This window comes from Bos mutus, chromosome 6 (genome assembly GCF_027580195.1).
Source record: "Bos mutus isolate GX-2022 chromosome 6, NWIPB_WYAK_1.1, whole genome shotgun sequence".
NCBI lineage: Eukaryota > Metazoa > Chordata > Mammalia > Artiodactyla > Bovidae > Bos > Bos mutus.
In genome coordinates, this window is record NC_091622.1 from 103,273,805 (window position 1) to 103,300,445 (window position 26,641).

At 45.5% G+C, this 26,641-nt stretch overlaps 1 protein-coding gene across 1 annotated transcript in view; it reads left to right on the forward strand.

Moving 5' to 3' along the window:
• The window catches only part of EVC2 (EvC ciliary complex subunit 2), a 161,912-nt gene that overhangs the window by 61,330 nt on the left and 73,941 nt on the right, over positions 1-26,641 (forward strand). Inside the window, exon 10 of the mRNA XM_070372684.1 lies at positions 25,229-25,553. Within this exon, the coding sequence (XP_070228785.1) occupies positions 25,229-25,553 (325 nt within the window). The remainder of the gene's footprint in view (positions 1-25,228; positions 25,554-26,641) is intronic.

Here is a 26,641-nt window from a genome sequence, read left to right on the forward strand (position 1 = left end):
TGAGTTACGAAACTGAAGTAGTTATCATTGTTTCTTCTGCTTTCCCCCCTCCTTTAACCTTTATGCTGTAATAAAATGTTTTAAAACCTATTTTGGGGAAGAGTTCCAATTTTCTCATTCTGTTTATCACCTTACTCAAAATTTTGGGTACTCTGCCTTTTTGTTTCTGGTCAAAAGGCTCCTTTCAACCCTTCTTGTAGGCCAGGTCTAGTGGTGATGAACTCCCTCAGCTGTTGTTTGCCTGAGAAAGCCTTTAATTTCTCCTTCATATCTGACTTATAACCTGGCTGGATAGAGTATTCTTGGATGACAGTTTTTATCTTTCAGTGTTTCGAGAATGCCATTCTGCTCCCTCCTTGCCTGTAAAGTGTCTGCTGAGAAACCTGCTGGTAGCCTAACAGTGATTCCTTTGTAGGTTGCTGTCCTTTTTACCCTGGCTGGCTTTAAATTTCTTTCCTTCTTATTGACTTTCAACAATTTTAATGTAATGTGTCTTGGAGAAGGTCATTTTGCATTGAGGTAATTAGCTCATAGGTTTGTCTAATTCCTTTCCTAGCTTTGTGAATTTTCTGTTATTATTTTTTAAATAAACTCTCTGTTCCTTTCTTCCTCTCTTCCCTGGGATGCTCATCAGCCTAACGTTACCCTTCCCAAACGAGCTGAATAACTCTCTTAGAATTTTCCTCTTTTTTAACATCTCATTTCTCTTTCATCTTCTTACCAGTATCATTTCTAGATGTCTATTTTTGGGTTTGCTAATTCTCTCTTCCATGTACGCTGCTCCATTTCCAGTGTTTTCTAATGCATTATTTACCTTGCGTATGTGTTCTTCAGCTCCAGAACTTCTTTCTGATTCTTTTTTTGAATTTGGTAAAGTATTCCTCCTGTTCATTAATTTTGTTTCTTGGTCCACTGAACTGCCTTTCTGAGTTTTCTTCACGACAGCTACTTTGAATTCTTTATGCGTTAGATCTCAGTATTCCGTGACTCTGAGTTTGGTTTCTGAAGAATTGTCATTTTCTTTTTGTGGTACATTGTTTCTGTGGTTCTTCGTGGTGCTCGGTGAGTTGTTCCTCTGCCAGTGCACTTGAAGGAGCAAACATCTTTTTGATTGATTCTGAGCTGCCTCTAGATATACTTAAGAATTAACACTTTTCATCCTTCCCAGGTGGCACTAGTGGTAAAGAACCCGCCTGCCAGTTCAGCAGACGTAAGAGACGTGGGTTCAGTCCCTGCGTCAGGAAGATCCCCTGGAGGAGGGCATGGCAACCACTCCATTTTCTGACCTGGAGAATCCTCATGGGCAGAAGGGCCTGGTGGGCTACATTCCACTGGGTTGCACAGAGTCAGGCACAACTGAAGTGATTTAGCAATAGCGATAGACAGCAGTCCTCCACTGCCCTTGTCAGAGCTGTGGCTCCGTGTCCTCATCATCACGCCTTGTGCTTCTGGTTACTTGGTGCCTTGCTGTTGCCAGCATCACTGGTGCTGCTACCAGGAAGAGGGCCTCTTCTGCCACCTCTGGGAACCCCTGAGTTGCAGGCGCAGCCACCACAGGGGGAGGGTTCAGGTGGGAAGGAGCTGGAGTCACATGGGCACCTCTAGCAAGTCCAGTGTTGTAAGGTTTATGGGCTCTCCTGCTAGAGGTAGAGAGCTGGGGGACCAGAGTCGTGGGTAACTCAGAGGCTGGAGGGACAGGGTCCCAGGTCCACTGTCACTGCCCAGTTCTCTGCAGCCATGGCACTGCTGCAGCTAAGCTGTCCTCATCTGTGCCACCTCTTCCTGGTGCTACAGGGCAGTATGGGGCTGTGGGCTCATCTGCCAGGGCTGGGGAGACCAGGACTACAGGCATCAACTCTGCTGTTCCCCTGGGTGTGCCTCCTCTGTCTGTTCCTGTGTGTCCACCTTTGGACATACAGGTGTGTGGAATTCTCTGACATCCTGTTGGGCGAAGACACCTTTGTTGCCTTGTGGGTGTTTTACTGATGATAGATTGAAGGGGGAGGCAAAAGGGAATGTCTCACTCCACCATGATGCTGATGTCCTCCACCACAATCCATTTCTTTTTATTTATTGAACCTAGAGTGTTTTGCCTGCATGTGTGTTAAGTTGCTTCAGTCACGTCCGACTCTTTGCAGCCCAATGGACTGCAGCAAGCCAAGCTCCTGTCCATGGGATTTTCCAGGCAAGAATACTGGAGTGGGTTGGCATGCCCTCTTCCAGGGGATCTTCCCAACCGAGGGATCGAACCCGTGTTTCTTACATCTCCTGCATTGGCAGGTGGTTCTTTACCACTAGCACCACTTTGGGAAGCCTTTCTAGTGTTCTATGTATGTGTAATTGAACATAGAGCCAGACACGGTTCTAAGAACTTTACAAATATGTGTAATCCTCATAAGAACCCTAGGAAGCAGGTAACGCTCTTTTCGCCATCTTACAGATGAGAACTTAAGGTTAAGAGGCTTGCCCCAGGGTACACGGTAGTCAGTGAGAGGACAGGTTTCAAACCCACTCAGTTTCTCCAGGCTGGGCACATGGGTCACAGTCTGCTGGCTGACTGTCACTCAGCCCCATAGTGTTCTGCTCAGTTACAAGCTCAGAGGCACAATCGAGCAGCTGTGTGATCCTATCTCCCTGGAAACAGGTGGCTCATAGCGATGGACCCAAGATCCGACCAGAAACGAGAGTGTGGCCTCCTTATCTTTAGAGGGACTGTTCATTGCCTGGAGAGGAGAGCTCTGTTGTGTCTGATTCCCAGCACCTTGTGAGCTAAGGGAGTGTTCTAAGTAGAGAGGGACTTTCCTCCTGCTTGAAAGGGGGCTCCTTACCAGCTGAGTGAGCGCCTTGGTGCAGGCCAGGTTGCCAGCTTCACGAGTCCTAGGCTGACTTCACACCCTGCTGGAATCGGGCCTGCTAATCCATTTCTGGGTGTCAGGGTTGTGCAGCCATTCAGATGTGATCCTTCATTTTAGCTTAATTCCCTAATCAGAATGCCAAGGGTGACAAGTTTAAATTTAACCACACTGTCCGAGAGGGTGGAAAGGGAGAAAGGGGCAGTCACTGGCAGAGATTTGTAAATATCTCCAATGATACGGCACTAGTGGTAAAGAACCTGCCTGCCAGTGCAGCAGACATAAGAGACGTGGGTTCAATCCCTGGGTTGGGACGATCCCCTGGAGGAGGGCATGGCAACCCACTCCAGTATTCTTGCCTGGAAAATCCCATGGACAGAGGAACCTGGCAGGCTACATACAGTTCATGGGATCACACAGAGTTGGGCACGACCCAAGCGACTTAGCACTAATGATATTAAGTGGTATGAGCAGATGATTATTAGTGTATTTCTTAACTAACAGTCTGTTTTCTTCCAAAACTTGAAAATGGGTAATGTTGCGGTCCTTTAATGGACCAGAACCTGGTGGTCCGGAGTCGACGATAAGAAAGTGAAAGAATTAAAAAGACTAATATTCCTTGGGTTATGTGGAAAACCAATAAAGCCCTAGAACAAGGCTTGTACCACTCACGAAGGCACAGGGCATCCTCTCGAGGAGGTCTTGAAAGCCCGGGCAGGAAAGTGAGCTCGGCAGGCTTCCACGGTCCAGAGAACTTAGTCAGAGAGAGAGAGAGAAAGAAGGACGCAGGGACCCAAGTTGATAGTGGAACAACGGTGCTTTACTGAACTCTGTGTGAGTATATATACTGTTTTACAAGGTAGCTTTTTCAGCAAAGATAAAGATCAAAAGACCAGACTTACAAGTTACCAAGGAAACAAGGAGTAATAGGGGTCATAAGGCCAGAAGACAATCCGTATCTTAAGAAAGAGGGTCGTGACTAATCACTTTCACCGTATGGAAAAGTTAATGAAGGAAATCCATGCATGCATTCCATCCCATGACCTCAGTCCTGGGAGCAGTGTGCCGTTCCACTCGTTCCTGTTACCAGGAACTGATAAGGAACAGAGGGCTCATGAGAGACAGAAAACAGCACACAGGAATCCTACTGTTAAACGTTCCCTGACAGAGATTTGGTTTATGTGATCGTCACTTAGATATTTAATTTTTCAAGTAGATAGGGCTCTAGCCCCTTCTAACCTGAGTAATTAGTGAAGCCAAATCCAGCCTCTTTACCCCAACACTGAAATTGTATCTCAGAGATAGAGTTTTGGGTAAAGTAGAAAAGAACAGCTTTATTACTTTGCCAGGCAAAGTGGGCTACTGCCCTCAAAACTGTGTGTTTTGAGCTGGAGTGGGTAGGGAGGAGTTTTCTTTTTTTTAATACTAATTTATTTATTTGGCTGCACCTGGTCTTAGCTGTGGCATGTGGGATCTTTAGTTGCAGCGTGTGAACTCTTAATTGTGGCATGTAGAAATTAGTTCCCCGACCAGGAATGGAATCCAAGGACCCTGCACTGGGAGCACAGAGTCTAGCCACTGGGCCACCAGGGAAGTTCTAGAGGGAGGAGTGTTACAGTAATGGTTCAAAGAGGGCGTGATCAGCTCGTGGACCTTCTTCTGATTGGTTGGTGGTGAGGTAAGTGGGAGTCAGCATCATCAACCTTCTGGTTTCAACTGGTTTGGGGTCTAGTTGCTTGTGGACAACACGTACCTTTAATTTCTCCAAACTGATGGGGGTTTCAGTATCTGCAGAACAGCCCAAAGATATTGTTCTGTGTATCCCTTGAGGGGCAACCAGGACTCTGCCCCAGGGTTGCTCTGCTGTTTCTTTTAAGGGTTCCTCAATTGTCTCCCCATTTCCTCCCTTCTCTAATTAGCATCTGTTTGAACCTGCTGTTGGAACTCAGGAAAGATCAGGGAAACTGAACAAAATCTACTTCCTGTAATAAAGAAATAGGGGCCACAGAAAGACTTTTGTGCCCAGGAGTCCCTCAGGGTCTTGCCTGATATGGTTAATACTATAAAATAAGAAAGCATTGATCATCCCAGCTTTGTTTTAGATCCAAGAAGTGATGGCCTGTGACAAGGAGAGTCTTCCTTTATCCTTATATTTTATAAATTATTTTTAGCTGCTGCAATTTGCTGATACTTGTGTGTGAATGTAATAGGGAAATTGAGGTTCAACAAGATTTTATTCTTGTAAATCACTTAGTAGCTCTGGACTTATATTTCTCACTGGGAACTGATCTTATTTTGTCCAAAGAATATTTATCATTGATTATCAAGCATGACCTGAAAGTTCTAACTAGGGAACTAAGTTTTCTCCTCCCTTCCTTCCCCCATCTCTCTGCCCTCCCTCCCCATCCCAACATGCAATTTTTATTGAATGCCAGTTCTGTTTCAGGCATTGTGGTTGGATGCTTATTTTGGGACCTGGCAATTATTTACAAAATCCTAGCATTGCCAATTACTTTTAATCTTTCCATCTTGACTTATGTCAGGCTTAGAAACTCCCAGAAAGAAAATGTCACTCAGAATGTCAGGGGCTTAGTATGCCTGGGAATCTGTGATGACCTCCCCACTAAACATAGATTGTTTTTCCTCCAGCAAATCACTTATCCCATTTGTAATTGTTCCGTGAGGTTTAGCTGGGATTCTAAACATGCTGGTGATTTGATTGTCACCTCATTTCCGAGACCCATCAGAGCCATAACTTTGCCCTGTTTTGCTGATTTATTTTTCTCAAAGAGCATTTCCTTGGTTTGCTTGGTTGTTTATCTTTTACATTGTTTATTCATAGGCTGCCTCAAACAGAGAGGATTTGAGGAAGGAATATTTCCTCTGATTTTTATCAGGCTCCCTGACTATTATAATGGAGGTGGCTCAGCCCCAGGTGGGCTGGGGCGGGGGTGGGGAGGGGGGGAAAGGAGGAACTGACCATGACTGGCTGGTCCTGGAAGTTTCCGGAACATGGCATGCCCACAGAGTTTTAGCTCCTTTCTTGTTCTTGCCCTGACCACTGCCAAGCACCTCATACCCCGATTTTTCTTAATTCTCACAACAACTCTAACAAAAGAAGCTGATGTTCCAGAAGGTTTATTGGTTTTGCCTGAGGTCACACAAGAGGTAATGGATTGGTCCCAGGCCTGAGTGCTTTCAAATTCACTCTTCTATTGACAGAACAGCTTTTTAAAGCTTGAGCTTAGGTTTTTCTAGAGAGGAAAAGAAAAATAAGAAAGTAAGTCTAGGTCTGCATTTATTTCCTCTTTTATTAAATGGAAGCTTATTGCTGTCTTTTAGTGATACCAACATGACCATGTAAACTGCCTCAAAATTTTGTTTTGTATTAAGTGTGTGTTCAAAGAGTATTTGTAAAACCAAGGCTTTTAAATACGTGTAGAGGCATACCAGAGATACCAGAGAGTTAATGTGGCTTTGGTTCCAGGCCATCAAGATAAAGTGTGTTCCATGAATTTTTTGGTTTGTCAGTGCATAAAAAGTTATGTTTCCATTATACTCTTGTCTATTAAATGTGCAATGGCATTATGTCTAAGAAAACAGTGTCTATACCTTGATGTAAAAATACCTTATTGTTAAAAAAATGCCTTTGATTTGAAATGAGAGACAGAACTTCCTCTCTGTTGAACCCTTCAAGGCCATTGTGGGGTTATTAATTGGCCTCGTTTCCATCTTGTTGTGTCTGAGAGAATATGGAGGCCTGAGGAAAGGGAGAGAGGTGATGGAACAGCCAGTCAGTGGTGCAGACAGAACACACAGGGTATTTATCGGTTGGGTTTGCCATCTCGTATGGGCGCTAGCGTGGTGCTACGAATCAATTCCAGTAGTATTGTCAGAGATCACTGATCACAGATCACCATAAGAAGTATATGATAATGAAAACATTTCACATATTGTAAGAATTGCCAAAAATGCAGCACAGAGACAGGAAGTGAGCAAATGGTGTTGGAAAAATGGTACCAATAGACTTACTCGACACTGGCTTGTCACAAACCTTCAGTCTCTATAAGGCATAGTAGCTGCACAGCTCAGTAAAGCAAAGCCCAAAGATCTGCCTGTATCAAGTCGTTTTCTATGTGCCACTTATAGTATATGTTTTTTGTATACATACTGTGGTTAACTTGATGGCAAAGATTAGGAGAAGGTGCAAGCCTCCTCAAACCAGACCCCCTGGGATGTTTTGTAATTCTGTCAGATGTCCATCTTACAGGCTTCATATGTACACAAGGAATCAAGGAGCAAATGAGGGAGACTCAGCAGGATCTGCTGAGGGGTCGAGAGTGGGATTTGAGGAAGAAAGAGCCATCAGAGGTGATGCTAAGTTTCAGCCTGATCAACTGGGAGACTCTGATGTTATTTCCTAAGATGAAGAAAGAGGACAGGGTTGCATCTTGAGGAAAAGACTGGAAGTTAGTTTTGGACATGGCAACTGAAAGGTGCCTTTGAGACACCCAGATGACAACGTGAAGTGGGCGGTCAGCTGCGTAGGTCTGTTACCAGGTGGAAGCCTGGATGGAGGTGCCAAGTAGAGGGGGTTGATGGAGGAAACTATGGGGAGGACAGGGAGGGGAGGGAACCAGCATGGTCCCCTAAAGAATGCCAGCATTTAGAAGTCAGAAAGATAAGAAGAACCCAGGAGAACAAGGAGGTTCTCAGGAAAGTCATGAGAAGGGGGCTTCCAGAAAAAAAAAAATGGGATGACAGACCATGTCTAGTACTGCCTGGAGTTCAGTCAAGTGTCTTGATTTTGGCCACTGGGATATCATTGATGATCAGAGCAGCTTTGGGGGAGAGGCAGAGGTAGGAAGCCAGGATAGGATGAGTAGAATGGCAACAAGATGTATGGACGGCTTCTTCAAGGTGCTGTGCTATGACGGGGAGCAGAGAAATGCAGCCGGAGCTTAAGAAGAACATGGAGCCATGAGAGGGAATGCTTAAGGCTGATGCCAGAGCATCTTAGCATTCTGATGGGGATGGTCCAGCACAAAGGAGGGGAGGTGGAGGGTGCAGGAGAAACCAGGGATAGCTGCAGAGAAGAGGTCATTCAGGTGTGAGAGATGGAACCAGGGCTCCATTGGAAGCGCTGGAGAGGCATATCACCCATCACACAGGGAAGGAAGACCCAGAGCAAATGCAAATGCGTGCAGATGTGTGGTGGGACGTGTAGAGGTGTAAACACAGCACGTGCCTTTCTGAAGTTTCTTAAGGAAGTACCGGTAAGGACACCAGGGAGGGGAAGCGTGGGGAGGACCGTAAGAAATATGGAACAGTCCTGCCAGAGGAAGAGGTGGTTTACTAGAGAAACCCCAAAGAATTACCAGGCAGGTGGAGGGCCCATTTGAGGCCAGGGGTTCCAGCCTGCTGGAGGAGGCACCCTCCCCTGCAGAGACTGCGGAAGGGTGGTGGTAGAGCCCAGGGCTTAGGAACTCAAGCTCAGCAACCCGACTGCCTGGTTTGGGTCCCAGCTCTGCCACTAGCTCTTGGGTGACTCTGGTTCCCTTATCTATAAAATGGAGATAACTGTGCCTACCTCATAGGGTGCTAGGGCCATGGCCAGCCCCCTGCTCTGCATGGTAAGGGCTTTTCCAGGTGAGCAGGAGAGGGACAAGGGGAGTGTGCTGCCTCCTGTGGCTACTGTCATGAAGTACCATCAGCTAGATGGCGCCAAGCAGCAGAAACTTATTGTCCCACAGTCCTGGAGATTGGAAGTCCAAAGTCAGTTCCACTGGGCTGAAGTTGATGGAGCTGCATCTCTGTAAATCCTCCTGGAGAGGGTTGTTCCTGCCTCTTCCAGCATCCAAGGGGCGGGGCCCAGCAGTCCTTCACTTGTGGCCACATCACTGCAGTCTCTGCCTCCATTTGGCTTCTCCTCTTCTGTATGCATCCAGTTTCCCTCTGCCTGTCTCCTAGAAAGACACTCTTGATTGGATTGAGGGCCTACTGGATAATCCAGGATGGTCTCCTCAAGTCATGGTCCTTCACTTACATCTGCAAAGACCCATTTTTCATAAAAGGTTGCATTGACAGATTTCTGGGAGGACCTGATGTCTTTGAATGGCCATTATTCCAGAAAGTGATCAGGAAGTCTCAGGAGAATGAGGGAGGAAGTGGAGGCTTGAGGACTCATAGGAAGAAGTAAGAAGTGGGTTGGAGGGTTCAAGGAGGTGAGTCATAGCATTGTTTCTGGAATGTTCCTGAGGGTTCTCTTCAGACAAGGGCCATTGGAGATGGTCTCTCCAGAATCCACCTGCCAGTGCAGGGGACATGGGTTCGATCCCTGGTCGGGGAAGAATCCACATGCGGCAGGGCAACTAAGACCATGTACCACAACTACTGAAGCCTGCACGCTAGAGCCTGTGCTGCATGAGAGAGCCCACAGCAATGAGAAACCCACGCACCGCAATGAAGAGTAGCCCCTGCTCACCCCAGCTAGAGCCCACAGCAATGAGAAACCCACGCACCGCAATGAAGAGTAGCTCCGGCTCCCCCCAGCTAGAGCCCACAGCAATGAGAAACCCACGCACCGCAATGAAGAGTAGCCCCTGCTCACCCCAGCTAGAGCCCACAGCAATGAGAAACCCACGCACCGTGATGAAGAGTAGCTCCGGCTCCCCCCAGCTAGAGCCCACAGCAATGAGAAACCCACGCACCGCAATGAAGAGTAGCCCCAGCTTGCCCCAGCTAGAGCCCATAGCAATGAGAAACCCATGCACCGCAATGAAGAGTAGCTCCAGCTCCCCCCAGCTAGAGCCCACAGCAATGAGAAACCCACACACCACGATGAAGAGTAGCCCCTGCTCGCCCCAGCTAGAGCCCACAGCAATGAGAAACCCACACACCATGATGAAGAGTAGCCCCTGCTCGCCCCAGCTAGAGCCCACAGCAATGAGAAACCCACACACCGTGATGAAGAGTAGCCCCTGCTCGCCCCAGCTAGAGCCCACAGCAATGAGAAACCCACACACCGTGATGAAGAGTAGCCCCTGCTCGCCCCAGCTAGAGCCCACAGCAATGAGAAACCCGTGCACCGCAATGAAGAGTAGCCCCGGCTCACCCCAACTAGAGAAAGCCTGCGTATAGACATGAAGACCCAGCACAGCCAAAGACACAATTAAAAAAAAGAAGTGGTTGGTTCAGGGCTCAAATGCGGGTCTCTGACCCGAGGCTGGTGCCCTCTGGTCTTCCTTGTTGCTTACAGACAATTTGATGGAGATTCTTCTTGGACTGAACAAGAGGAGACTCCCTAGGAGGGAAAGGGGCCCTGATCCAAGTGAGGGTGGCCCTCCCCATGACAGTGCACCCTCCCCACCCACATTGCCCTCAGTGGGACTGGGACATAAATGGTGACTTGTAGGCAGCAGGGGCTCAGAGAATACTTATGGCCTTGAAGAACTGCACCTCATCACCTGGGGCCAGATGCCCCACTGGAGACTTGTAGGGTGGTAGTGGGTTTTAGGGGGCCAATACATAACCCCCTCCTCTTTTCTTCCCAAATTCTTTTTTATTTGGCCACACTGCTTGCCTTGTGGGGATCTTAGTTCCCCGACCTGGGATTGAACCTGGGCCCTCAGCAGTGAAAGCTTGGAGTCTTAACCACTGGACCACCAAGGAATGCCCCTCTTCTCAAATCCTAAATGACTTTGAGGATAGCTCATTCCTTTCCCTTTCCTCCCCTCCCCCTCCTTCTCTCTCCAACCCCACCTTCTTTCCATTTTCTTCCTGTATTGATTAAGCATCTGTTAATAGCTTGTGTCAGTTACTGTGCCACATTGTGGGGACACAAATGAACGGGAGCCTGACCCTGGGCTCCCGTTCGGCCCTTGCCCCGTGGTTCTGTGATACTCATGCTGTGTGTCTGTCTCCACATTAGACCTCGAGGAACCAGTCTGGTGGTACTAGGTAAGCATCAGCAATCGTCTTGTGAATGAATGAGTGGCTGAAATTTGTGCTGGGTATTGAAGGGTCATTGGGACACTGTTAGAAGATGAATGGCTTCTGACAAGATAACCCAAGTCTAGGCTGTTCCTAGGTTTCTGGAAGGATCGAGTTCACCCAGAGCATCAGATGACCAAGCATCTTGCTACCCAGGCCAACTGAATTGGAAGCGGCCCTATCCTCATGCCTGTGCTTTGCTACAGGGTCCCATAAGGACCCAACAAGCCACAGAGGGATTTTCATAGCCTGGCAGGCTACAGTGAGGCTGCTGCCAAGCAGAGCAGCAGCAACGCCAGTCTCGTTGCCATGGTGACCCTCACTCGTCTCCCCAGCTAGGTGACAGTTTGTTGGAGAATGTGTGTCCAGCAAGCTCCTCTCAGCAAGTGTTCACCAAGCTCCCACTGAGTGCTTGGCACCAAGCTGAATGAGGTGCTGGAGAGGAAGCCAAGCCAAGGGAGGACCCAAAATGCAACCATCCACAGGGTGAATCATCTCACACAGATAGATACAGCACAAGGAGAAGGCGCAGGCTGGGAAGATCATTGAATTGCACCCTCCACCCCATCCCCACCACAGTGTCTCTGCTGTGTGCAGGTAGTTATAAATGGTCTGTTTAACCTGGGCTTCTCTGGTGGCTCAGATAGTAAAGAATACACCTGCAGTGGGGGAGACCTGGGTTTGATCCCTGGGTTGGGAAGATCTCCTGGAGAAGGGAAAGGCTACCCACTCCAGTAGTCTGGCTTGGAGAATTCCATGGACAGAGGAGCCTGGCAGACTATACAGTCCGTGGGATCACAGAGTCAGGCACGACTGAGCGACTATCACACTTTGCTAACCTCCGCAAGATGTGATGGGTATGCTCTCTGACTCAGCATCTCACCTTCTCCACCCGACTCCTTCCAGACCACGAGGTTCATGCATCCTCTTAGGAATTTATTAGACATAAAAGGAATCATCTCAACAGTTGGGCGTGTCTGAAGGGTTAGTAATGAACTCCCGTCTCCCGCCACCTTGAGTTCCAAACCAGTTGGGAAATAAGACATACCTCAGGCATGTTGTCCAGCCCAGCCACAAAAATCACCCTTTTATTACTTAGAAAACCTAGGTTGGAGGATGTGGCTTTTAGCTGGAGGCATAACCAGCCCCGCAGTTGGACTCTCTCCACAACTGACTTCAGGGGATTCCTGCTCCAATTTTCCTTCACTTCCCTTGTGGAAGGATCACAGACAGAGGCGAGACACACACGGCCCCTCCCCAGCACCGGCCATTTCCATCAGTCAGCTTCAGTGATGGGACTTTGTGCATTTGGCTGGTAGGGCCAGCTGTGCTGAGGGTGGTGGTGCTTCTCACAGACTCTTGGGGTCCTGTCCTGGGCCACCGTCTGCACGTCACCATCCACATTGGTCTGGCACCAGCCTCAGAGAGCAGCCATAAAAGAGCGGGTCAGAAGCAACCCAGAAACTCATTCTGTCCCACAGAGATACATCATCCCAGACTCTGATAATACCCATGTTTGCTTTTTCTTTTTCTGTTTCTTTACTTGATTTTTTGAAGTCACTAATGAACATGGCACAGAATTAGAATGACAGAAAAGGCCGTACTGTGAAAACCAAATTATCGTCTCATCGCCTGCACAGTGTTGTCATCCCCAAAGGCAAAGGCAATGTCATGTACCCTTTAGAGATGGTCTATGACTGTATGGATATTTACACAGACACACCTTTTTTAAAATGCAAAATGATCACATACTTTACCCACTGTTTTGCTCCCTTTTCTCTTACTTTGCAGCGATCTTGGAGATTGTTGATTATCTATACCTACAGAACAACACTGCTCTTTTAAGTGGGTGCATAGTTTTCCAGCAATAGTAATGACAACTGAATTTTTAAAGAATTTAATGTGAATGAAACACAGACCTGGTTGTTTTATTGATGTGGACATATTTAATATTTACTCTTCAGAGTAGGCTCTGAGCTGAGTGCTGTTTACAGATGAGGAAACTAAAGCACAGAGGGTTTAAGTCGCTTGCCAGGGTCACAAGGCAAGTAGGAGCTGTAGTCAGGATGTGGGTTCAGAGCTCATGGTCTTAACCACTGTACCTCCCAGCCACCCACTGAAGAATATGTGGTTGGATTCAACCACGTTTCCTCTTGGTCAGCACTGCAGTGCTTGTCTGGGCACAGACGTGCAAGGCCACCCGTAGTGTGACTTTTTCAAAGGCGAATTGCTGCATTAGTGTGCATTTTAAAAAATATAGGTATTGTCCAGTTGCCCACCATAGAGGCTGGACCAGTTTGCCATCCCCAGTGTTTGACAGCATAACCTAGTCATAGTTAGTCAGTGTTAGTCACTCAGTTGTGTCCAACTCTTTTTGACCCCGTGGACTGTAGCCCACCAGGCCCCTCTGTCCGTGGAATTCTCCAGGCAAGAATACTGGAGTGGGTTGCCCTTCCTTTCTCTAGGGGATCTTTCCGACCCAGGGATTGAACCCAGGTCTCCCACATTGCAGGCAGATTCTTTACCATCCGAGCTACCAGGGAAGTTCTAACCTAGTCAGAGGGGCGGGTGATCTTTGTACCTGTGCTGATCTAATAGGAAACCATGGCACCTCCTTGGAGCTTTAATTCTGCACTTTGCTTATATTGTGTAAGGTCAGACCACTTTTCCTATGTTGAAGGTGTAGTCGTGTTTCCTTGTCTGGTTAGCAGAGGAAGTGGCTTGGGCTTAGCACTGAGCTGCTTGAGCTGCAGTGCTCTTCCCAACTCTTGGCTCCATCACTTAATCACTTGATGGCCTTGGTCAAAACCCTGTGTGTCAGTTTCTTCATCTGAGCATGAGGATGGATGGTGATGATGCCCACGCCATGGGAGGTAAGCATTTAATGAACTCACGCTCACCCAGACGTTAGAGTGCCTGGCTACGGTAAGTGATTCATATCTTTCCAGTCACTTTAGCTTTTGGCTGTATTCTGCCCACTGAATCTCATGGTTTCTTTCTGTGGCACAGCTTCATAGGTTTTGCAGAAATGGACACATGTTTCTCGGTGACTCCCAACTCCTTATTCATTCCTCTGTCCACGTGTGCCATGCAGTTGTTCAGTCTACATTAGGTGGCAAGGGGCTGGAAATGCAAGGGTAAGCCTAACAGGCAGGGTGCTGGCCCCTGGGGCTTATAGTCTAGTGAGGAAGACAGGCATTCATCAGAGAATCACATGGGAAAATACGTGATTCCACACCATGCTAGGCTTCTCTGGTGGCTCAGATAGTAAAGAGTCTGCTTGCAATATGGGAGAACTGGGTTCGATCCCTGGGTCGGGAAGATCCCCTGGAGAAGGAAATGGCAACCCACTCCAGTATTCTTGCCTGGAGAATTCCATGAACAGGGGAGCCTGGCAGTCTACAGTCCATGGGGTCACAAATAGTTGGACATGACCGAGTGACTAACACACACACACACATACACACGGGTGCTAGGCACCATGAAACTTCATCTTGTCTTTAGCACGTGTCTGCCCTATAACCAGCACCAGTCTTGTGACGTGGAAAAGTCATCCCAAGTGCTCAGTAAATGTTGCTACATGAGTGAATAAGAATGTGATTAATACTGTGGTTGCATCCAGTGCTCGTAAAGTGAAAAGTCATAAACTCTGTGTAAGTGTGAGGATAAAGAGCCTAGAGGTTTGTTCACCTCCTGAAACTGTGGTGCTTGAGCTCATGAGGGGTTGAATGTTCCCTGGGGCTCCCAGAATCAGGCACCTTGGAGGTGGTCCTCATGAAATGTCATGATGTGGTGAAGATTAAATGAGCCACAAAGGTAAGTTTTATTTGTATGCATCGATGGGTGGGAAAATAAGCTTTTCTTGGTTATGTAAGAGCACATCCTTGTACACTAGTGAAAGGACAAATGTGGCATGAAAATTGTTTGCACAAATTGCTGGTCATCTGTTAGCTAACTTCAAGTATAAAGCGATTTTTACTTTCCTGGGAAAATAGAATCTTAGAGTCTGGATGCTGCAGAGGATCTTAGAGGCCTAAATTCTTGGCCAGAGAAAAAGTACTGTTACAAGAAGTTGGGTTCAGCTATTCACCATTTGAAAGCTGATACTTGAGAGGCACAGTTGGTGGAAAGTTTCATTTATCTTGCAGGTGGGCAACAGAAGGAGAAGGCATTCTCATGTCCAAAGGCCAAATTCCCACTGCCAGTCAGAGGGCATGAGTTTTTAAAGGGAATCTTCAGAGGAGTATACGTGGATGGAGGGGGCAACATGCAGAAACAGCATGATCAGCTGACAGTCATCTGGAAATTGGTCATGATCAGTGGTCTCATCAGTGGTCGTCTTGATGGTTTTGAGCACAGTTAATCTTCAGTTCTGGGGTCAGTTTGCTCCCATTTGTTTATCTTGATCCAGATTTCTGGCCTCCAGAGCTGTGACCCAAGACATTTCTGTTGTCCTGAGCCTGCCTGGGTCCTAAGATTCTGTTATAGCCACTCCAGGAAACCAGAGTCATGCATGTCAGTTTGGGCAGCTTGTAGTTCTCAAAGGACCTTTCTCATCTTTAACCAGGAATTCTCATCCGGGGTCCCATGGGAGGAAACAAACAGCCCAGGGAATTGTGGGTGTCATCCTGACATGGCCTCTCCTCAGGGGCCTTCACCTGTCCCTTCCAGAGCTCTCCCCCATGTCCATCTCAGCTTCACTGTCTGAGTCCTGGCCTGGTTTTCACCGGCTGCCTGCACTCAACCTCACATCCAGGGCCTTCAGTCCATTCTTTTCAGTGACCCTGACTTCACTGGCCTCCCATTGCTCTTGGTAAAACCCTGTCATATACCCATGACTGGAGATAGTTGGTATGCATGTGGTCACCATCCCCAGATACCTCTGAGGTCACCAGGAAGACGGCAGAACCTGGAACGATGGAAACTTTAGGAAGGTGGCTCTCAGAGGGTTACAAAGTGGACCTTTCTGACCGAGCTCTCCCGCAATGGACAGCTGCCTGAAAGAGCATTTAACGCCCCTCCCGTGTGTGGGCAGAGTGAAGGCTGGGGAACTCCAGCGGGAAAGCATTGAGGAAACCTGGGTATTGGTTGGAATGATGACTTAGCTGAAATCCAAGGTTGATCTCATTTCTAAAGCCGTCTTTAAACGTTCCGTCTTGCAGTTCCTTTCCTGTCACCATCATCTAATCTCCAGGTACAGCAAAATCTAATTTTCCAAAAAAGAATTCATATGCAATCCACCTGTTATCACTCGTCTCTCTACCTCTCTCTCTATCTATCTGCTTATGTTCTCTTCACATTTTCCTTTCTTTGCCATAAAGAATGACACCAAGGAAGACTCTGACAGCCATAACCATAGCAACAACAACGTGAAGTAACATTTTCCAGCATCTGTTTTGTGCCGGGTGCTGGCTCAGGACTTTGTGCATGTCAGTGTGAGGCAGTGGGGCAGAGCATAGAGCCTGGACTCTAGTCACATGGCATGGCTTCAGATGTCACTTCTGCCACCTGATAATGATGTGACTTTCAACAAGATTGTTTAAGTTTTCTGCATCTCAATTTCTTCACCTACCTTACAAGGTCATCATGGGCATTAAATGGTTTGATATCCGTCAAGCTATTAAAACAAAGCCTGTGCATAAAAGTCACTATTAATCATCTCAGTGATCTTCATTAAAAAAAATTTTATTGAAGTGTAGTTGTTAATTTACAATGTTGTGTTAATTTCTGCTGTATAACAAAGCAATTTAGTTATATATACCTATATATGTGTACACATTCTTCTTCATATTCTTTTCTATTATGGTTTATTACAGGACATTGAATAGAATTCCCTGTGCTATACAGTAGGACCTTGTTGTTTATCCCTCTTATATATAATAATTTGGGCTTCTCAGGTGATGCTAGTAGTAAAGAACCTGCCTGCCAATTCGGGAGATGCAGTTCAATCCCTGAATCAGGAAGATCCCTGGAGGAGGGCATGGTAACCCACTCTAGTACTCTCACCTGGGGAATCCCCTGGACATAGGAGCCTGGTAGACTACAGTCCATGGGGTCGCAAAGAGCTGGACTTGACTGAAGCGACTTAACATGCATATATAATAATTTGGCTTCCCGGGTGGCTCAGTGGTAAAGAATCTGCCTGCCAAGCAGGAGACACGCAGGAGATGTGTCCACTCAGTCCATGGAGTCCCAGTGAGTCAGACGCAGCATAGCATAAACAACAAACAGCAACATATAATAATTTGCATCTGCTGGCCCCAGTCCTTCCCCCAACACTCCTCTCCTTTGACCACAAGTCTGTTCGCTATGTCTGTGAGTCTGTTTCTATTTCATAGATAAGGTCATTTGTGTCTCAGTGACCTTCACTTGACAGGGGTGATAATTTTCTCATTTAACCAACTGGGAAACCAGGCTCAGAGACATAAAGTAACTCACCTGAATCACCCAGGGCTTAACAGGGGGAGGGAGAAGCTGAGACTAGAAGCTAAACTGGTGTGACTCCCAAGCTCATGATGTTTTCAGATATAATGAAATATCATCTCCTGAGAAACGGGCAAGTGGAGAGAGGAACCCTCCCTTCTCTTTTTCACCTCTTCCTAAGCTGTCCTGTTGGGGTCTGACCGACAAGGGGAGGTGGGAATGGGGAGTGGGCAGCAGGCAGTGATACAGAAACGCCAGGATGAAAAGATGAACCTCTGTCTACATCTGTGCTTCCTTTGAGGAGCAGCTCAAGGCTGGAGAGAGAGGGCCCAGTGTGACTTCTAAACCAAGAGATCTTTAAGAGGAAAAGGTCAAGGACAAGGACGCAGACTGCTGACCTTGAATCTGATCACAATCTATTTGAGTTTATACCAAACTAAAAAACTTAGTGAGTGTGAGAGTGAGTGAGTGAGTGAAAGTTGCTCAGTCATGTCTGACTCTTTGCAACTTCATGGACTGTAGCCCACCAGGCTCCTCTGTCCATGGGATTTCTCAGGCAAGCATACCAGAATGGGTTGCCGTTCCTTCTTCAAAGGATCTTCCCAACCCAGGGATTGAACCTGCATCTCCTGCTTTACAGGTGGTTCTTTCCTATCTGAGCCACCAGGCTTATGGTTTATCATAACTTTACCCAGCGTTTCACTCACACACAGTGATGACTTACTTAACCTGCCATTACAATTTTGACAGTGAGGACTCCCAGGAGGTCTTTTCCCCTAAATATCCATTGTCCAGGCCCTCGAATCCACTGGATATAAATATGATTTATAGTCCCTGCATGGAATCTTGCTACAGTAAAATGCCATGGAAATTGGCTCCTATGAGGAAAATTTCAGTGTCACCAATACTCAGTTGGTTTTCATGGGTCTATTATGCTTATTATGCTTACATCAGCCAACTTGAAGACACTGGATTTATACTGTAAAAAATGGTCATGGCCATTTCATTTTCCTTCCTTATGAATTACCTTCCATGTTAATGAGTCCTCTTTCTCATTCAGGAGAACATTTTTTGCATCAAATTTTATCCTAATTTCGTCCTGACACCTTACTTGCCATTTGGTGAGAACTTGATTAATTTTTATATGAAATAAATAAGGAAAAAGACACTCATGTTATTTTCTCTCTTTTATCATCAGTAGCTGATCAAAGTATTTATCTGTTCTTGGATAATTTCAGCTGTGCCATTTCTTTTAGAAAGATGTTATCATAGACAAGCCCATTCATACATTTTAATGGCTTATATTTATGAAGTGCTTCCTCTGTGCTGGTCATTGTTCTAATTCCCATGTGAAGTCACTCATTTTTAAGAGGGCTATTGCTTGTACAGGGAGTATGTGTAGCAAAACTGGCCTGAGCAAATCCCTCCCCCTCTAAAGTACAGTGACAAGGTGACATTTCTGTGACCTGAGCAAAGGAATGTTCCCTAGGAATTGTGTGTGTGTGTGGTCAGTAGCATCCACCTCTTTGCAACCCCGTGAACTATAGCCTGCCAGGCTCCTCTGTCCATAGCATTTTCCAGGCAAGAATACTGGAGTGGGTTGCCATTTTCTACTCCAGGGGATTGTCCTAACCCAGGTATCGAACCCTAGTCTCTTGTGTCTCCTGTACTGGCAGGCAGATTTTTTACCACTGTGCCACCTGGGAATCCCAAATGAATGTTCCCTAGGAAAGCAGGTTTAAATCTTGCCAACTCTGCCAACTTTGTGAAGTAGTAGAGAATTTTAAGAATCTCAGTCCAGGCTGTGTAACTTAAAATGTCTTTGTTTCCTGGAAGCATTTGAGAATTTGTGGGGGAGGGTTGGAAAAATATGTGTATTTCACTGTCTAAATAATTGTAAGTGCCATAGTGGGTGATGGGAATTTCACCAGTGGACCCGATCCTATATGCCAACTATACATTCTTAATATGCGTTTTGTTCTTCTGTGCCATTTGGGAAATTAACAGATGATCGCTTCATTAATTGCATGCTATTTTAATTGGTTTAAAGGGACATTTTTCTTTCTTTTGTGGCTTTGGAACACCCTGACAGCTCTTATTGTTGCTGCTTCTGAGCATTTATCCATGGTGATTAACATTAATACTATTAAAACAGAATGTGCCTGTGAACCTGTGTTCCCAGGCAGTCAGAAAGGGTGAGCTGTGAGGACCGACTCTCTTCTGAAGCCAGTTTCCCGGGGGAGAGAATAGTACAGAATAAGGAAATTCCTGCATATAGAAGCGACACACTGCCAGACTCCGTGCATTTTCTATTTCTTACGTCTTTTAACCGTGAACAACCACCTGTGAGGACAGTCCCTGTGAGGTGATGGGGAAACTAAGTCCTGTACCCAGCTTGCTTAAGCTCAGAAGTGGTGTAACAGTGAAGAATATAGGGACATGGCCTCCCTCCTGTTCATTTCGGTCTTCATGTCCCTAGGAAAGCACTTGCAGTTTATCCAACAGGCAGCCACACATACCAGTTTATAAATGAATGAGTGATGAACGGATGGCAACTCTGCTAAGGTGAATGAGTTTCATATCCAGCTGTATTAAATGACCACAAGCTTGGTAGCTTAAAATAACACAAATGTATTGAGTTGGTCAAAATGTTTCCGTAGGCTAGTACAGAAAACTCAAACAAACTTTTTGGCCAACCCAATATTATAATTCTGGAGGTCAAAGTCCAAAATGGGCCTCCCTCGGAAATATCAGGGGCTTCTCTGGTGGCCCAGATAGTAAAAAATCTGCCTGCATTGCAGGAGACCCAGGTTTGACCCCTGGGCCAAGAAGATCCCCTGGAGAAGGGAATGGCTACCCACTCCAGTATTCTTGCCTGGACAATTCCATTGACAGGGGATCCTGGTGGGCTACAGTCCATGGGATCACAAGGAGTCGGAAATGACTGAGCGACTTAATACATTCATTTTCCCTTTTCAGGAAATATCAAGGTGTCAGCTGTAGGAAGAATCCATTTCCTTGGCTTTTCCAGCTTCTTGGAGCTCCTCACATTCCTGCCTTGTGGCCCCTTCGTTCATCTTCAAAGCTGACTATCTCATCACTTCTGCCTCTGCTTCTTTCATCACATCTCCCTCTGATTCCCACTCCTCCTCTGCCTCCCTCTTCCACTTTTAAAGACCTTGTTATCAATTTCTGTTGTAAGGTGGGCTGATTAAACAGCCTGAATTCGAATCTGCAGCCTTTACCATATCACCTAACAGATTCATAGCTTCTGGGAATTAGGACGTGAACATCTCTGGGGGTGACGTTGTTTTGTCTATCACACAAAGCTTCGTTAAAGGTGTGAAATCGATCTTGCCTGTCTCATAGAGAAGTCATTTATTTCTGAACCTGTGAACCACGGTTTGTTTGGCTCCTTGGATGTTTAACCGTGCACGCATCACCTGGAGGCATCTCTTTGCTTCTTCCTTGCTTTGTAACCCGCAAAGTGCTCTCTGCCCGTGCCATGCTCAGTAAATACCTGTTGAGGAAATGAAGGAATGAAATGGACGAGCTTTTGTTTAAAATTAGGTTGATTTGGTCTAAAGGACGTAGGAACCATTTTGATCTAAAACGGTAAAATTTGAGCATTAGAAAGAGTGGCTGGACTCTTAAGACTTCCATAGGCCACACTCCACCCCTTCTGTGTCATTCAAGGACAGAGCGTAGCATTCATGTCCTCTGAGTGCAGCGTTAGACATTCTTCTGTGGGTGCCCTTGTCTCAGGTCACACTGCAGCCTGTACCTATCTTTGAGGTGTTTTCTCCCCAAGTCACACAGCACTGGTGCAAGGAGATTCAGTCCACATCAGGCAAGTGTGGGAGCTTTCTTAACTTAAATGCTTTTTACCCCACAGTTGCCAGCATCTTCTGTAGGAACTCATGGGCATAGCTTCCAGCGTTCCACAAGGGAACCTATGCAAGCATAGGTCCAAGAATGACCTTATTCAGGGACGTTCAGAGGATGCTTCCCTATTCAGAATGTATGGTTCATTTACAAGTCCTTCCATCCAGATGTAATTTATCAATCAGACATCATTTTTATAATAAGCCATGTCGCCTAGTATCACATTTGATGTTCTTGGCCTTCTGAGGTTTTCAGGTAAAAGTTAGCCAAAGCTCAGGTTCTCAGGGAGTTGGGAAAAGTTTTATTAATCTTTTGCTCTCATACCAAAACCAACAAGCAAATACACCAATATATAGACTCCCAACTCATTTGTCACCATTGGAGGTTGCTGTGACACCAACTCTTTAATTAGCAAAGACTCAAACATCTATCCTAATTATGAGCTTTATGTCAGAGTAACTGCATTGTTGAGGAAAGAAAGTCCTTCTTTTTGAAGAATTACAGCTTAAAAAATATAGAAGAAATGATAGAATTAGAAACTGTGATTTTTTTTTTCAACCCCTAACGATGTCATGGATCTAGCTAACAATTACAATGCATATTGAAACCATTAGGTGAAAGGTTAATAGGGAATTTCCTGGTATAGGGATCTTGCTGGCACCACTCAAACCTTTGATCCACCTTTGTATTTTGTAGAGTCATACACCCATAGTGTGACTCTACAGGAAACACATGTTACCACCACTAATGGTACGTTTTCGAAAACAAATTGAATCTGACTCCAATCAAGACCTTAGATCTAACTAATAGTTTGTGGAAAAACAGAGGACAGAAAAACCATGACACCCTTGGAAGCAATCAGCCAATTCCAGAATGTTGGTGATTCTGCAGGATAAATGACCTGGTTTTCCCAACAAATCAGTGGCATGCAAAGGAAAATGGAAGGGTAGAATGATATAGTCTAAAGAAGACTTAGTCAACATTGTCAGATTTTGTTTGGTTCTTGAATTAGACTTTCCACTATAATTTTTTGGGACACTTGAGGTAGTTAAAATAGTGACTAATGCTAATTGTTGGAATTATTGTTAACATTTCAAATATGATAGGGTTAAATGATATTTAATATGATAATGACATCAAGATTTGGTAAAACTGATAAACATAAACATATATATACATATATAGAAATACATATGCACTTATGTGTGTATGTATACATACACATTCACTTTTGTGTATGTGTATTTATAGTGTGTGTGTGTGTGTGTGTGTGTGTGTGTGTGTGTGTGCTTAGTCATTTCTGACTCTTTGCAACTCCACGGACTGTAGCCCGCCAGGCTCCTCTGTCCGTAGAACTTTCCAGGCAAGAATACTGAAGTGGGTTGCCATTTCCTCTTCCACAGCCTCTTCCAGACCCAAGGACTAAACCCGTGTCTCCTATGTCTTCTACATTGGCAGGCGAATTCTTTACCCCTGTGCCACCTGGGAAGCCTGTATGCTATGCTAAGTCACTTCAGTCGTGTCTGACTCTGTGCGACCCCATAGACAGCAGCCCACCAGGCTCCCCCATCCCTGGGATTCTCCAGGCAAGAACACTGGAGTGGGCTGCCATTTCCTTCTCCAATGCATGAAAGTGAAAAGTGAAAGTGAAGTCGCTCAATCGTGTCCGACTCTTAGCGACCCCATGGACTGCAGCCTAACAGGCTCCTCCGTCCATGGGATTTTCCAAGCAAGAGTACTGGAGTGGGGTGCCATTGCCTTCTCCAGGGAAGCCTGTATACATGTATATAAACATTATATATATATATATTCCTGGTAGTTAACGATACATACTGAGAAAATTCGAAGTAAAATGAAATATCCTGGTTTGCTTTAAAATGCTCAGACTTTGAATAGAGTAGCTAAAACATGATTGGTAAATACTGACAGTTTTCCAAGTTGAATAATGATTACATTGGGAGTCCTACTATTCTACTTTTAAATGCTTAAAAATATCCATAGTAAAGTGTTCTTCAGTTCAGTTCAGTTCAGTCACTCAGTCGTGTCCAACTCTTTGTGACCCCATGAATCGCAGCACGCCAGGCCTTTCTGTCTATCACCAACTCCCAGAGTTCACTGAGACTCACGTCCATCGAGTCAGTGATGCCATCCAGCCATCTCATCCTCTGTCGTCCCCTTCTCCTCCTGCCCCCAATCCCTCCCAGCATCAGAGTCTTTTCCAATGAGTCAACTCTTCGTGTGAGGTGGCCAAAGTACTGGAGTTTCAGCTTTAGCATCATTCCTTCCAAAGAACACCCAGGGCTGATCTCCTTCAGAATGGACTGGTTGGATCTCCTTGCAGTCCAAGGGACTCTCAAGAGTCTTCTCCAACACCACAGTTCAAAAGCATCAATTCTTCGGTGCTCAGCCTTCTTCACAGTCCAACTCTCACGTCCATACATGACCACTGGAAAAACCATAGCCTTGACTAGACGGACCTTTGTTGGCAAAGTAATGTCTCTGCTTTTGAATATGCTATCTAGGTTGGTCATAACTTTCCTTCCAGGGAGTAAGCGTCTTTTAATTTCATGGCTGCAGTCACCATCTGCAGTGATTTTGGAGCCCCCCAAAATAAAGTCTAACGCTGTTTCCACTGTTTCCCCATCTATTTTCCATGAAGTGATGGGACTGGATGCCATGATCTTCGTTTTCTGAATGTTGACTCTTATGTTTTACAGTCAGATGCTATTTTCTATCAAATTAGTAAAAATGTTTAAGTAGAGGGACAGGTGAAATAAGGACCCTACTGCGTTGATGGGGAGTTTTTCTGGAAAGTGGTTTTAGCATGATGTCCTAGGAGACTTAAAAATCTTGGTCACATCTGACCCACATTTGATACTCTTTGTGAAAATAATACTGAAGAGATCATCGTGAATACCAAAAACTCTTTACAAAGGATGTTTACTTCAGATTATTTTAGATTTTGAATTTTTCGAGTAACCCAAATGTGCAGCACTAGAAGAATGATTCATTGAATCATGGTACACCGCATCATGAGATATTTTTCAACCATTATGAAAGAAACTTTTGCAGCTTTTAAATACCATTTAAAGATGCCTGCTATAGTAGTAACTGGAAAAAGGACAAACTTGTACTTGGATCTGTGTAACTAAAATATGTGCAGAGAAAAGAAACCGGAAGCAAATACAACAAAATGCTTTCCTTGGTTCTGATTGGGTGGTGGACCTACAGTCAATGAAGTCTTTTTGTGTGTTTTTATTATTTTCCAGATTTTTCTACTGTGAACATAAATTAATTTTGTCCTTTGTATCTTTTAATAGTTTTATAGAGGTATAGCTGAGATACCATAAAATTCAGTCACATTGAAGACAGGCTCATGTATATGTGTATCTTTAGTTGTCACAATCAAGTTTCAGAATCTGAGACCCTGTGAAGTATCTCACAATATTTCCTGAGTAGACTTCATTTTTAGAGCAGTTTTAGATTTACAGAAAAACTGAGAAAATAGTACAGAGAGTTTGTACATATCCTGTACGCAGATTCCCCTGTTATTAAAATCTTCCATACCTACGGCACATTTGTTAAAAATAATGAACCAATAACTTTATTATTAATTAAGCTCTATTTAGATTTCCCTAGTTTTTCATGTCCTTTTTATGTTTCAGGATTCCATACAGGATACCACGTTACATTTAGTTGGCACACCTATAAATTAATTTTTAATTGGAAAGAAGTAAACTTTAATTTTTAAATTCTCCAAATATTTAACCATTTTCTCGTAGTCTTGTTGATGTTGTTGATTTATGGCTTGTTGAGAAAGACCATGTCTTATATTAGTTATATTCCATGTCATTTCCAACATGGTTGGAATTTTATTAAGTAAGATTCTGCTACTTTATTCACCGTCGTTTTGTAACTGGTTGGAGTAGAAGAGGAGAAAAGGAGAGAAAAGGAGAGAAAAGGAAAAAAGAAAGACCTTGCCCACACATAATTGGAAAACCTCAGCGCTCTGAGGGACCTTTGGTTTCTGTTGCAATTTGATGTAATGGAATTCTCTTGACCTTTGTGTTTCCCAGGTTGGAAATTGCAACCCTAAATCGGGCAGACTCAGATCTGGAAGCTTGTCGAACTCAAATCAGCAAAGATATCATTGCTCTTCTGCTGAAAAATCTGACCAGCAGTGGCCAGCTCTCCCCTCAGGTGGAGAGGAGGATGGGTGCTGTGTTCAAAAAGCAGTTTCTGTTGCTGGAGAAAGAAATTCAAGAGGAGTATGATCGGAAGATGGTGGCTCTGACAGCTGAGTGTGACCTGGAAACAAGAAAGAAGACAGAAAGCCAGTACCAGAGGGAGATGGCAGCCATGGAGGAAGCAGAAGAGGTGCTGAAACGTGTTAGTGAGAGGGTAAGGCAGCTTTGAAAGGGAGGCTTTCTTTTGCCTCCCTCCTTCCTCTTAGGGATTCATCATTTACCCATCCATCCCTTTTATCCATCCATCCATCCATCCATCCATTCTCCCCACCTGCCACCCTTCCATCTATCCCATCTACTCATTCATCCATCCATTTATTCACTCACGGCTCATCCATGCTTCTGTCCATCCAACTCCCAACCTATCCATCCATCCACCTACCACCATTCTATCTACTTGTCCATCTACACATCCATCCATCCATCCATCCATCCAACCACCCAGAATTCATTTAGAAAGATTTACTGATCACTTCTGTCTAGGCAGTGAAGGTGCAGAGAACATTGAGACATGGTTCTTGCATTTGAGAAGTTCATAGTCTAATGAAGGATCCTCACGTATAACAAGTGTGACTTCATTCAGCTGTGTTATAATGTTCAAGTGCCGGGGGGGCCATGGGGCAAGTCGAAAGGCTTCATTCTGGGAAAGCATAGCTCAGGGGGCTGTGATGTCAGTGCACGTGTGTCTGTCTGGATTGCACTGTACTGGATCATGGTTCTCTCTCCAGTACGGGCTCTGAACCAGACAAGCCTGGACTCCCCTCTGCTCCTGAAGGCCCTGATTACTTCTGTAAGTCTGTGAATCAAGGCCAAGGGCACCGGCCTCTTCGAGTGGCTGGGAAAAGTAATGCAGGAAAGGAGTCCCTGGGCCTGGGCTACAGAAGGCTCTCCTGCACAGTGCGGGGTCTGGGAGTTCTGATCCGTCAGCCTTCGCAGGGCTGGCCTCTGTTGATCAGAGACCAGCTCTCATTTTTTTAGAGAGTGTCAGTTGCTATCTTGAAAGGAATCATGCCACAGTGTTTTTTCCCCAAGTGTACCAAATCCAGCCTGATTTCTTCCTTCCTTCATGAAAGAGATGGCTGGTTGGCTCTGGTGACTTGAGCCCACATATCCTAATCCATCGGGCGGGAGGAGGGAGTCTAACCTCTACTTAGGAACAAGCTTCTCGACTCCTAACGTCCATTCCCCAGACTGGTGGCTGTGCACAGAATTCCCCAGAAGTGAGGAGAGCTCTTGGGGTGA